Source organism: Danio aesculapii, chromosome 8 (genome assembly GCF_903798145.1).
Source record: "Danio aesculapii chromosome 8, fDanAes4.1, whole genome shotgun sequence".
NCBI lineage: Eukaryota > Metazoa > Chordata > Actinopteri > Cypriniformes > Danionidae > Danio > Danio aesculapii.
Window position 1 is genome coordinate 41,224,880 of NC_079442.1, and position 14,876 is coordinate 41,239,755.

General features: G+C 35.5%; 1 protein-coding gene across 1 annotated transcript in view; it reads right to left on the minus strand.

The window, feature by feature from the left end:
* Positions 1-14,876, minus strand: part of ntng2a (netrin g2a) — a 118,460-nt gene that overhangs the window by 6,193 nt on the left and 97,391 nt on the right. The window contains exon 7 of the mRNA XM_056463986.1: positions 4,015-4,182. Within this exon, the coding sequence (XP_056319961.1) occupies positions 4,015-4,182 (168 nt within the window). The remainder of the gene's footprint in view (positions 1-4,014; positions 4,183-14,876) is intronic.

A 14,876-nucleotide genomic window follows, 5' to 3' on the forward strand; every position in this document is an offset into this window, starting at 1 on the left:
CGCGCACAGATTCTGTGTAGCCCTATTCATAACTCGCATTACATCTTTAAAAAAAGTAACTCATATATTATTGCTTAATTTTTAGAAGTAATAAAGTACTTGTTACTTAGAAAAGTAAGATTATTATGTAACTTATGTGTTACCCCCAACACTGCTGACAGATACAGTAAGTTGTACTTTTTTCGTCTTGGTGAATACACAGCTTTACTTAGGTTACATTTTGGAAGGAGAAAAAGCAACAACAACAAAAACAAAAAATGTAATGTTGATCTAAGTCAGATTATGCACAAAATTGAAAATGTAAATTGTCCACAAACTATAGATTATTTGTTTTGAAAATTAAAAGGCTATGGTTCTGTTTAAAGATGTTCTTTCTTTTGCAAGGGATTGATTGAACTTTCTAGACATAAACGTCAAAAAACGTCTTGGTTTGTTCTTATTAACATAACTCTTTTGTATATTTTTCACAGGGAAAGCTAGAAAGTATTCCTAACAAAGTTCCTGATGGGCCTGTAAAATTATATTGGACTCAACAGCAAACTGCAGCTATTAAGCGCAAGATGCAACATCTTGGTTTTTATATTAAAGTCTTAAAAGCACGCCAGCAAAAAATGCCCTGTTTAATTCTATGGTCCAAATAAAACATTATTAGTAGTGTGGACCTCAGGGAAAATGTATGGTTTGACCTTTTAAAGTAAATGCTTCTTAATGTAATTTTTCTGTATGTTTCAAAAGTTACAACAACATTTTGCCCAAAGCAAAGATAGCCTGAAGGCTTGTCGGAGAATTAATTTTTTTGAGTTGTGATGTGTCAGTTTTGTGTGATCAGTGGTTTCCATCAGCCATTTAAGCAGGGTTTGCACTGTGTATTCACAGGGGTCTAATTTGTCCCTCTGGGCGCCTGTCAGTCACATCGCAGTGATTTATGTGTGTGTGTTTTTCCAGTAGAGGTCACTGTATCTTTATCAAAGTGTTCTGAAAGATTGCTCGAGCAGCTATTGGAGTGTATTTATCCAAAAGGATTCATTATATTGTGTTTCGTGACATCAGCAGCTAATGGCCAGGTATACAAAACACAGATTTTTCTTGTTGTTGTTTTTCTGAATCTCTATGATTTTTTTTTTCATTGTGTTTTTGGCTGTACCTAAAACTGAAAAAAAAAAAGACACACACATATTTGTTGTATACATTAAATTTACCCTAATAATGAACAACATCTACTGTTGTTAGTTTTCAAATTTCATTTCATTGTTACACTTTATTTTCAGATACAGTTCTTGCTATTATCAAATCCGTAGTTATGACTTTTAGCCTTATAAACTACTAATTTGCTGCTTATTAATAGTTAGTAAGGGAGTAGTTGGGTTCAGATATTGGGTAGGATTTGAGATGTACAATAAGATTATAATTAATAAGGACTTAAAAAATACTATCACTTAAAGTGGTAGTTCACCCAAAATGTAAAATGACTGTATGTCCTAATTTATTCACCCTTTACTTATTTCAAATCTTTAAGAGATTTTTTTTTTCTGTTGGACAAGAAGATATTTAAAAGAAAGCTGAAACCCTGTAACCATTGACTTCAATAGTATTTGTTTTTTCTGCAATGGAAGTCGATGCTTGCATGTTTTCAGCATTCTTCGAAATTCCTACGTTTGTGTTTAACAGAAGAAACTAACTCATAAAAGGTATGAAACAAGTAAATAGTGAGTCAATTTACATTTTTGGGGTGAACTATCCCTTTAATAATAAACGGGTAAAAATCCAGCAGTAAATAGTGGGACACTAACGTGTTACCTATTTTTAATAATATGCTGTAAAAAATATCCATAAATTAGCAGTTTTCCATATTTTGTGATTCATGTTTTTATTTTTTCCTGTTTTTGAATTGCATTATTGGATCTTGATCTTTCTTCCAACAACTTCTAAACTCGAAAAGTTTGAAAAACTGACTTTTATGATCATTTTTAGTAATTTAAAGTGATATACTGTCTGGGTTGGTGGTGTATATTACGCTACAAAAACCTGCCAGTACAACTTATTTCTTGATACCTTATTTCTTATACAATATATAATTTAAAATACTAAAATGCCATTAAAAGTCACTTTGTTAAGGTTATTGCACACTGAATCTGAAAGTTTTGTCTGTAATTTTCGTACGTTAAAAATTAAATTCAACCTCACGTTGTGTGAATCGTAGTGACACACTGCCTCCGAAACTTTCGTCTGTCATAAAAAAAATTCAAATTGGGTTTGATTTTTTTTTTTTTTTTTTTCACTTTTTGCTTCCGAAAAAGCGCTTTGAGAGGTGTTTAGACAGATCAGAGCCACAGTACAAGCGTAAAGCTAAATATAAAATGCTGCCATTTGAGTTACATATAACTTTATGACAAACACAAAATAATAAAAAATAAAGACAGAACATGGCGGACAGTTGATAACCCCTATATGCTGGATTCAATGACTGGCGCACCTCTCACCTGCTGCTGCTTGGTGTGTGTGTCTGCATGCATGTGTGCGTGCGTGCGTGCGTGCAAGCATACTATTGACTTGCTGCCCACAGACATTGTAATAGAACGCATGGTCCGCTTTTGGTCCGTTGTTTCGACACATCAACTGTCAGTACTGTCTCTGTTCAGGATTTGTATACGTACGTGACCGTGTGAAGTATCACAAGCAATGTATCAATGATTTCCTGAAATAAACTGCATTTTGGGATATTTGTAGCGCAGCTCTTTGATAATAAGCTAAACTCTCTTTCCTCAATGCGGTATTGGATGAACCCAATATGTAACCTATTCCTCGGGTTGAATTTTCAACATCAAAAGTCGACAGAAAAGAGATCAAGCTCCCAAAATGCAATTCACAACCATAAAGAAATGGAAAACAAAATACAATACCTGTTAATTGACATACTGCAGATTTTACAGTGTGCTGTATAGCACAATTCCCAAGTAGTGAATAGCTGGAGGGCTGAAAATGCAAGTTAGGGCTGCACGACATTAGAAAAATCTGACATTGTGATATTTTATTTTTCTGCAATAAATATTGCAATATTAAAACAATTTTGCCACAATTTAGAATAGCTCTATTTACTATTGAATAGGAAAAATCTTGTAGTGGAGTGAATCCAACAAATTGCGAGCATAAATAAATTTGAACTAAGTAGTCAGATAATCGGGTGCAGTAATTGAACGGGGTGGGAATCATAGGTTAACACATGATATGATATTACCATGATACTTTGCCCACAATTAATGATAGATCATAATATCAGCAATATATCACAAGAAATATCATGTATCATTATATTTTTATTTGAAGGGGAAAAATGCATCAAAAAGTTATTAGATGTATTTCTGTTATTAACAGCACATATATTTTGTAGAATTGCAACATTGATGTCTTTTCGATCCTCCATTACGAGAAGCGCCACCTTATATACTGTTGTCTAAGAGGTAAAGGGTTGCAGTGCAAGGCTGATGAATTCATTCAGATCTTTTGTACCTTTTAAATGAATATCGATAATGTATATCAGGTGGAATTATCGCGATACATCAGTGTATCAATATTTCGTCCCACCTTTATTTTTTAAAATAATCAAATGTAATGTAAAATAACACTGTTCATTCTTCATTGCTGATCATCAACTATAATCCCAACTCCACACTGCATATATTGCGATGTCAATGCTGAAACCATACATTGTGCAGCCCTAATGCAAGTTGTTTCGTTTTGGAAGGGAGTCTGACAAAAAAATTCTTGGGAGATTGTAGTAAAGTTTATCAGATGAATGAGATGATATTAGTATATCTAAAATTCCAGTGGACTTCCAGAAATTGTCAAATATGTATGGCAAGAGGGTGGCAGACCAAATGTTGAACCATATGCACAGGAGGAAAGATTTGTCAACCTTTCCACACATATCATTTGGCCAGAAAGGACAATTTCTGCATGGCTGTGGTGTCAGGGGGAACAGTGAATCGGGTTAGCGTGGAGTGATAGCTGACTGACCTATGCAAACATTCTCATCGTCCAGCTCGGCCGAAGCATTCCGGAAGTATCCGAGGCGGCAGTGCTGGCAGTTCTGCCCTCTAGTGTTGTGTTTGCAGCTCACACAAGTCACAATGTTGATGAAATCAATGTAACTGCAGCGATTTGAGTGACCGTTGCACTCGCAGTCTGATGGAGAAAGAGTAGATACAGTAAGGTGTTAGTCCATGGATCAGGAACGAAAGGGTGAGGGAGAGCAAGGGGAAAAGACACTCATGGATGAGAGGACATGGGTATGATTGTAGACTATAAACTTGGCCTTATTTAGTTGAATAACTATAGAAGGAATAAAAGAACTATTATGAAGTTCACCATTCGCAAAAGCCCATTTTACAGACGTTACAGATCAGTTCTACCTTAGAAACTGCCATCATGCACTGTTATCAGAAAACCATCACTTTGATTTAGTTTGAATCTATAAAGCAATTTTACAGATATTTTCAGCACTAGCTGAGTCTGAACTACTGTATGTGTAACATTAATTCTTAAATCAACATGTGTAATACGTTTACTTAAAATAACTCAATGCTAATAACTACTCTATTGCTAATAAGCTCTATCAATGCTAATAAGCTCTATTTACACCTGTTTTTCACAAATCGTCATCTGAGATGCATTATCATTTCCTCCACTGGCATACTTTCAAATGTGTTTCTTCTGACTATACAATTCCTGACAAAAGTCCTGTCACCTGTCCAAGTTTTAGGAACAACAAATAATAACTTGACTTCTAGTTGATCATTTGGTATCAGAAGTGGCTTTTATGAAAGGCAAAGGCCTCTAGATTACGCTTATTTAACCAAAATAAAATATGATCATGCTTTGATTTTGAATTGTTTAATTAGGACAGTAAGATCTGGCTTTGTCAACTGAAATAATATAGAGTATAGAATATAAAGTCATGCTGCAGTGGAAAAAGAATTAATATTGTGTATTACTCCCATGAGCTTGGAGGACTGCATCCATACATCTCTGCAATGGCTCAACTTATTAATGAAGTCATCTGGGATGGCAAAGACAGCGTTCTTGCAGGACTCCCAGAGTTCATCAAGATTCTTTGGATTCATCTTCAATGCCTCTTCCATCTTACCCCAGACATGCTCAATAATGTTTATGTCTGGTGACTGGGCTGGCCAATCCTGGAGCATCTTGACCTTCTTTGCTTTCAGGAACTTTGAGGTGGAGACTGAAGTATGAGAAGGAGCGCTATCCTGTTGAAGAATTTGCCCTCTCCTGTGGTTTGTAATGTAATGGGCAGCACAAATGTCTTGATATCTCAGGCTGTTGATGTTGCCATCCACTCTGCAGATCTCTCGCACGCCACTATACTGAATGTAACCCCAAACCATGATTTTTTTCTTCACCAAACTTGATTGATTTCAGTGAGAATCTTGGGTCATATGGGTTCCATAGGCCTTCTGCAGTATTTGTGACAATTTGGATGCAGTTCAACAGATGATTCATCTGAAAAAGCCACCTTCTGCCCCTTTTCCAAATGATTAACAAGAAGTCAAGTTATTATTTGTTGCTCTTAAAACTGGGATTGATGAAAAGACTTTTGTCAGGTAGTGTACTTGATTTTGCATTGTCCAGTTACAGGGATAGTTCACTCAAATTTTAATTCTGCCATCATTTACTCACCCTTCACTTTTTTCTTGACCAGTTTGAGGTTTTTTTTTTTTTTTTTTTTTTTGTCCTATTTAACACAAAGGAAGAAATTTAATTCATTTTTATTTTATTTCTTTACAATGGACGTTTTGTCATTTTAGAAAAACAGAAAGTCCTAAAAGTTTGAATCTGCTTTAGTGAGTGAGTACATTTTTGCTTTTAAGTGAACTCTCACTTTAATTGGATTAACAAAATTGTACCAAAAAAGGTTGCAAATGGGGCCATTGAAATACTTGTAGAAATATTAGGACAGTTTGGTTGATTAATGATAATGGAATCATGAATTTGACTGCATTTGCCTCAATTCTGATGTACTCTTTTTAGTTTTTCATTATAGTGTAATTTAAAGAAAATGCTAAATAAAAATGGCTTGCCATGTAATCTATTCAGCCCAACTGGGAATAATAATATCCAATCATTTTTTACCACTTTGTGAACTCATTGTGCTGAAAATTACACTGCTGATGGAAATCTCCAGTACATTCCTGTGGGAAGGACTGTAAAGCTTGTCTGAGTCAGCAACAGCAAACCACCAAGGTGGATGGAGGAAGGGTCAACCCTGGATCAGAAATGGCCGGTGTGATAGCCTACACTGCAAAAAGTATCCGTAAATTAGCAGTTTTCTGTATTTGGTGATTCATGTTTTTATTAGTAATTTTTTTCCCATTTATTTACGCTTTATGCTAATGCTTCTTCCAACAACATTTAACCTTGAAACGTTTGAAAAAGTGACTTTTATTAATATTTTTTTTATGGTTTGAAGTGAAATATTGTCTGCATTGGTGTTGTATAAATGGTACAAAAACCTGGTAATAAACTACCAGCACATTTTATGCTATTTTAAAGACTTATTTCTCTATATAAAAATTATTTTACATTATATTACTTCAAACTACTTAAAATGTCAGTAAAAGTCACTTTGTGGACTGTAGAGGTGAATTTTCACCATCAAAAGTTAACAGAGCTGAGATTAGGGTCCCATAATGCAAATCACAACAGTAAATAAATGGAAAACATTTGGGAATCACAAAATACGGAAACTGTATATTAACAGATATTTTTATATCTATATATTCTAGTCTCCATTTTAATATTAGTGCTAAATTATTTTATAACATTAATTTAAGGCACTTTAAAAAATATTGTGACACCTCTGCAGATTCATCTGCTAATGTTTCAAGCTATCAATAAACATTTCTGTAGCTCCATTAATTTATTCATTAATCAAATGTAATAATTATTCAAATCAATTTATATTTTAAAGGGATAGTTCACTCAAAATTTTTAATTAGGTCATCATTTACCTTTAACTTGTTCAAAACCTATTTAACCTACTTAAATAGCGACTAAAAGAAGTCGCTTTATTTTGTAAAATGCTGCTTGTTGTGACCCATTTACATCCATAGTATTTTTTGCCTACTATAGAAGTTGATGTGAAAAATAAATAAAGTAAATAATAAAGATTTTGTTATTGTTATTATTGTTAAGCCTGTTAAGAAATCACAACTTGATCCCAGCAACTTAGCTAATTATAGACCTATTTTGAATCTTCCATTTATGTCTAAAATACTAGAAAAAGTTGTTTCTGCTCAATTATGAACAGATAAACAATGTTTTTGAAGTGTTCCAGTCAGGTTTCAGGCCTCATCATAGTACGGAAATCGCATTAGTGAAAGTAACCAACGATTTGCTCTAAGCTGCTGACAGAAGTTGCATCTCGTTACTAATTTTACTTGACCTCAGTGCTGCATTCGACACTATCGAACATAATATCCTCATAGATCGCTTACATTTTACAGGTGTGCAAGAACAAGCTTTACAATGGTTTCAGTCATAATTAACTGACTGTTTCTAGTTTGTAATTATAAATGGACAGCTTTCACAAGTCAACTTCAACTCTGAAAACTGGACTGACACAGTTTCAATTTCAATTTACTAGAACTTCTATGTTAAGCTGCTTTGACACAATCTACATTATAAAAGCGCTATAGAAATAAGAAGGAATTGAATTGGTTTAAAACCAAACGTAATTTTGAGTGAACTAACCCTTTTTTGTCTGAGTTCCCAATACACAGTTTTATTTATGCAGGGATCCAATATATATGAAGAAACTTTATCTGTAGATGCTGTCAAAATATTCATACATGAATATTGTCTTCACACGCCAGACCCTCCATTTGACCTACTTGTTGATGAGGCTGAATATTCAGATATTATGTAAAATCCTTTTTTTAATGGTGAAATATTTCTCAATAGATTAAATTTTAAAGACACTTGGAGTGTCTTTAAACATACACAGTCATAACATTTAGACAACCCAAAGCAAACTTACTTTATTGAACAGTAAAGTAGTCATAGTTATCAGGCCTCAGTTCAACATTAACACGACACTCATAAACACAGATAATGAGCTGCAGTTACAGATGTGTTTGAGAAGCTGTGCTTTTTTTCTGATTCTTTGCTGTTTGGACACTTGGGGCTTTAAATAATTGATAGCATGTTTTAAAGATGCTAGCGACGTGGGGTCCTGCTGTGTCACAGTCAGCTAAGCAGTGGGACGGGGGGCAAGAGCAGCTAATTAAATATAAATGCTCAATTACTTCCCAGATTGGCGAAGGGATGGAGCGATGTTTCACAAACGATCTCGCATCTTCAGCAGACAGCTGTCTAACACTCGACAAGTAGAAAATGCAAAGTAGCTCGTTTCTAGAGGAGGACACTTTTGATTATACAGCCTGGGGGAGATCCTTCTGTTTTCTAGCAAACACAATACATCATAAGCCGCTTACCTTATGAGACAAAGCAAAAAAACAACAGCATGCCAGCACAAAGAAAGGAGAAAGACAAGAAAGGGCGACATGGAAGAGAGGAAATGAATAACATTTAGGCAGCAGTTTTTTTCCACAGTTTCCATATTAGTGTCTGTCCACATTCTCCGAAACAGAAATCAAACCCCAATTGTCCTTTGATAAGCATTGCCTACAGGAGCGCTAATGCATATAAATACATCATTCATATGAAGTGTCACCGAAACCCATCTTTTTTTTGCCATCTTGATTTAAAGCACTGTCTTACCTTGAAATTTGATGTACGCTATTCTTGACAACTGCGTTTTCGGCCCCCCGGGGATCAAAAACCTTGCAACAACTTTGGAATAAAAGCAACGTTAAGCGATTATTGGCTAGTACTACTGTATGAATCGCTGAACAGTGTGGAAAAGTTAACTGTAAGGGCTGAAAACGTGAAACCAGATACACTGATACTTAAGAAAACTTACACTGTAAACAAAACTGCCTAAAACTGAAGGAAAGCGGGGTTTCGAGTTTCTAAGACCTAATGGCAGCTAAACCGATCAATACACTACAAGCTGTAAATGTTCTTCACTAACAGATACTCCATCTCATCCATAGCAACATTACTGGAAGGTACAGTACAATGCAGTCGAGCAGAAATGCACTTCCAGACCACAGTCATTTAAAAAAAAATCTAGCTGTTGTGTCGGATGAGTGCAATATCGGTTTGTTTCTATAATCTAGCTACTCAGACTACAAGCACTCCACTATATGTATACCTTTTTTCTCATACTCTTTAAACTCTTTCTCTTTCTGCTTTTCTTTTTCTTTCTTTTCCTCCTTGGCTTCTTTGCTCTTTTCAGTTTTCTCCGCCTCTCTGGTTTTCTCCAGTTTGTCATTCTTAATGTCACCTGACACTGTTTACACCAGAGAGATTGTGAGTATTTGAAAACAAAGCACACATCACAAATCATTATTTTTCATTTGATTTTTATTCATCGCCAATATCAGAATATTCAATAAGAAACACTGAAGACACTGAAGACATAATGGCTACACCGTAAAAAAAATTCTGATTGCCTTAAATTTTTAAGCTGAATCAAATTAACCTTATGAGTCCATTGAACTTACATTAAGTTAAACTGACTTAAAACAGCTTGTGTAACTTATAAAATTAAGTAAGAACATGATTAACTTAGTCTAATTAGTTACAATGAACTAAAACATATGCTGTCAAGACTAATTGGTCATATAATTTTTTACAGTGTAGAGCTTTGTTGAAAATAAGGCCCCGTTTACACTGCCAGTTAAATCTGACGCAATTCGGATTTTTTTTGCTCATATGTGACACAGATCGGATCTGTTCTATGGCCGTGTAAATACGAAAAAATGCATGCATTCGAATATTCAGAGATCGGTTTCAGGCCTCCTTCATATGTGGAAATAAATCGGATATGTGATAATGCGACTATCATGTAAACAGGCAGATCGGATTTATTGAGGCATTCCGTTTTGTGCATCATTAAACCTGCGACAATGTGGTACTTCTCCGTGGTTTAATAACGTAGAAGGAAGAGTGTGTGTGGAGACGCCGACGCTGTAAACAACAATAACAGAGGAAACATGAAGGAGGAAAGTGGTCAGTCGCCACAATTTGCTCCCACCAGACCTGAGATCTCTCTCGTACCCACAAATTCCTCTAAATGGTGGAGGACACCATATATAAACCATAGGTGCAAACTGCAATGATGGCCCTTTCCCTCCTCCTCCGCCTCAAAATCATTTTAAAGTTGGGCGAACTTCGCATATTTCACAGAGCTTAAAGCAAGACAATTTCTTTCATCTTGGCTAGATGAAAAGAAATGGCGCAGATGCTAGAGCCCGCCTTTATGCATGTGTGACGTCGTAAAATTGATGGCAAGTGTAAACACATGAATCGGAAATGGGTCACAATTAAAAGAACGTGTAAACGGACAGGCAAAACATTCAGATATAGCAACAAAATGGAATTGGCATCAAGACTTGACAGTGTAAACGGGGCCTAAGAGACTTTTCCAAATAAAGCTGTTCTTCCAAAATTTTGAGTTGTGAGGTAGCATAATAAAGCAACAATAGACTGCTTCAGTAATAGTGCCAATAAAACAAATAATAGCGTCTTTATTAAAAATTCGGTAACACTTTATAAAACTACACACTATGAATCATTTATCAATTATTATTAGCATTTTTTGATAATCTACAAAACAAACCATTGTTATACAATAACTTGCCTAATTACCCTAGCCTGCCTAGTTAACCTAATTAACCTAGTTAAGCCTTTAAATGTCACTTTAAGCTGTATAGAAGTGAAAAATATCTAGTCAAATATTATTTACTGTCATCATGGCAAAGATATTTAAATGAGTTATTAATACTATTTTGTTTAGAAATGTGTTGAAAAAAAATTCTCTCTGTTAAACAGAAATTGGGGAAAAAATAAACGGGGGCTAATAATTCTTCAACTGTATATCTTATTTTTCAGGTATATAGTAATTGTTACTATGCATGTTAATAAATGCTTTAATAACACAACTCTGCAGTTTTTTGACCTAATCTAAAGTGAGGACAATTAAAGGCTCAGTGTCAAATAAACAATCATCTTAGCAATCTTATCTAAAAAGTACAATTACTGGGAAGTTTAAACATTGCTGAATAACATGAGTCTCAAAATGTAACATCAAATTGGATAGAAAAAAACAACAATATAGTAATTTAACAGAACAATATGTTTAAACGATGTCTAAACCATACATTGTATTTTTATTTTAGATAAGGTTGCAAATATTTATATATTATATAGTTTCACTTGTGTATCTTCAAATGAATAGAAATACAAAAGTTGTTTATGTTCTTTTTCCCAATTTAGAATTTAACTGAGCCTTTAAATGTCATTTATAAGGGATTTATAAAGCATAAATAGTTCTCACTTTGGATTAGGTCACCAAACTGGATGAAGTTGAGTTAATAAAGCATTTATTAACATACAAATTAACTATTAGTATATGCCTGATTAATAAGAATTATAAATATTAATTTGAATAGTTTATTAATCATTTACTAACACATTTTCAATGATCTTAAAACACCAACTATTGTTAAATAACTGGTGTGTAAATAATGCAGTACTTAATTTACTAATGAAAAATGAATCATTAACAAAGTATGAAAACATGATCATTAAGTACATTACACATGTGCTTTTATGTCAAGAATACAGCTGTATTTATAAACTGCTTACTAATGTCTATTAATGTAGAGTTAATGCTTAACAAATAATGAATTCACTATTTGCTCATGCTTAATAAATGGTTCATAGTGTGTAGGTATTTTAAAATGTTACCAAAAACTCTAGAAATCTAAAACTTTTGAGGTTTGTTAAAAAAGTCTAAGTGGGTTGTTCACAAGAAATGACAGCTCCGTCATTATTTCCCCATCCTTCTGTGATTCTGGATACATATGATGACTATGTTCTTCTGTGGAAAAGAATTCATATAAAATCTTTTATCTGTATAGAATATTCCAAAAACGCTGTCATTTGGAGTAACGTCAACCTTTGAGTTCCACAGAAGAAAGCAAGTCAAACAGGTTTGAAAAGACATGATGCTGAGTAAATGGTGACATATTCATTTACAATTCCGTTCAGAGTGAAGGTCTTTGCTTACTGTTTTGAAGGCAATTTGGGTTGTGTGACAAACTTTAATGAGTTGTGCTCAATATGTAACATTTGAAGCTGCTTTCGAAACGTATTATTGTGTATATATTTGTTAGACAATTCAGATGTCAGAATTCCTGTGGATACCTGAGGCTTCTGCATCTTTATCTTTCTTCTCCAAATTTGATGCTGTCTTCGATTTCTTGGACTCTTCACTGTTTTCTCCTACTTTGGATGAAGATTTACGGTCAGAGGCATCTTTATCTTTCTTTTCCAAATTTGTTATCTCTTTTTTCTCCTTGGTCTCAGCAATAGGAAATTCACTCTTCTCCCCTACTTCAGATGAAAGTTTAATATCAGGGGTATCATTATCTTTCTTCAAATTTGTTTCGGGTTTTTCCATTTTGGGTCCTTGACTGTTTTCTCTTACTCTTAATGGAGGTTTACTGTCTGAAGCATCTTCGCCTTTCTTTGTTGTTTTTTCCTCCTTGGTCTCAACAAGAGGATCTTCATTCTTTTCTTTTTCAGAAGATTTAATGTCAAGAGTATCTTTATTCTCCAGATTGGTTGACCGTTTATCCTCCGTGGTCTCACCGAGAGGAACTTCACTCTTCTCTTCTACTCCAGATGGAGATTTATTGGCAGGAGCATCTTTATCTTTCTTCTGCACATTTGTTTCCAGTTTTTCCTCCTTGGTCTCAACAAGAAGATCTTCACTCTTCTCTTCTACTTCAGATGGAGGTTTAATGTCAGGAGCATCTTTATCTTCATTCTCGAAATTCATAGCTGTTTCTTTCTCCTTGATCTCAACAAGAGGAACATCACGTTTCTCTTCTATTTCAAATGGAGGTTTAATCTCAGGACTATCTTTATCTTCGTTCTCCAAATTTGATTCTGTCTTTTCCTCCTTGGCCTCAACAAGAGGAACGTCACGTTTCTCTTCTACTTCAGATGGAGGTTTAATGTCAGGAGCATCTTTATCTTCTTTGAACAAATTTGTTTCCATTTTTTCCTCCTTGGTCTCAACAAGAAGATCTTCAATCTTCTCTTCTACTTCAGATGGAGCGGATGGAGCATCTTTATCTTTGGCCTCCAAATTTGTAGCAGTTTTTTCCTTCTTGGTCTCAGGTGGAGGTTTACTCTCTGGTGTAGGAGCAGCATCAGGCTCACCTGTCAGAAGAGTTGCATCCAATGTAGGTGAGTCTACGTCAGTGCTGACAGCTTCTTCAACTCTCATGACTACTTCAGCACCATCAACTGGACCTTCAGGAGCTGCTTTGGTTTCATCTGACACATTTGTAACTTCGGCATCCTCATCAGTTTCAAGAGCCACTGCAGCAGTCGCAAGAGCATCTGAGTCTCTTGCAGGTGCAATAGAACCAGCCACTGGCGCAGGAGCATCTGTTATAGTGGTGTCAGCATCAATTACAGGTGCATCTCCATCAGATGGTGGAGGTAAAGGAACACTAGTTGCTGAGACAACCACATCAATGTCTGGAGGGAGTGCATCAACTGTCTTCATTGTTGCATCAGTTGAAGGAGCAGCTGCCATATTTTCTGTAACCTCTGCACTGGTTTCCAGTGGAGGTGAAACTGCATCATAAGAAGGAGATGTTGGCAGTTGAATGGTGTTATCTGATGTTGTTTCAGAAGCTGCCATGGTTGCAGAAGGAATTGTTGCTATGGTTGCTCGGATGACCATATTAAGTATTGTTGCAGTGGCATCAGATGATGAAGCAAGTGCATCAGTAACCTCAGGAAGAGCAGATTGTGGATTGCTTGCACCAAAGGCAGTTGTTGCAATGACGGTGTCAGTTGCTGTGGTGGCTGCATCGGGTATCACATCGGGTGCTGCGGAAACTGTAATTGTGGACAGAATATAAAGAGTCAGATATCTAAACCGTTCAGTCAAAAGCAGTAAATATGCCTATGGATGCCATTGCTGCCCTTTGGGCTTGCATTCCGTACATAATAGATGTTATTGCAGCGATTCAACCTTTCGCCATTTCCAGTTCAGCAGAAACGGGATACACAAGCCCTGATAGAATCACTTCCTGCCCGTGCCCCTGTACAAGCGTTCAAGGACAGGACTCGCTGCGCTTTCCTGTTATGGTTTCATGTATCTATCTCTCTCTCCGTAAGTTCAATAAATTGGACCCTTTTTGGTCTTCCTTACCATGACCCGGTCTCTTTTCTCTTATGAAATATTTAGCAGCTGTTCATTTAATCGCTATTCAAAAATAGATCTGAAAGAATTGAGCTCCGGCCTTCAGCTGAGCTTCTACCGCCATGCCATGTGCTCTCCAAAGTGATTGGGTTTCACAATAACAGAGTATTTAATGATTTATCTCCTGAGGCTTGGCTTGCCATTTTCATAGTTACAGCTTCAGCAGAGTTAAGTTCGAAAGGTGGATGCTACCCGCACCTGGTGTTAGAGGCAGAAATGGTATGATAGGTGAGGCGCTGGCATATTGTTTTGATTACATAAAGCGAAAAAAGTCACAACTGCTTTGTAGTCAACAAAACTGAACACCTGCTGTTTAGCAAATCCGATCGGAAAATCATTCTGCTTTGTAAGAAATACATACTGCAAAAAATGCAATAAATGAGCATATGCTTATTGCATATATATATATATATATAGCTGTATATATAAGTGGTGTAACAGATCA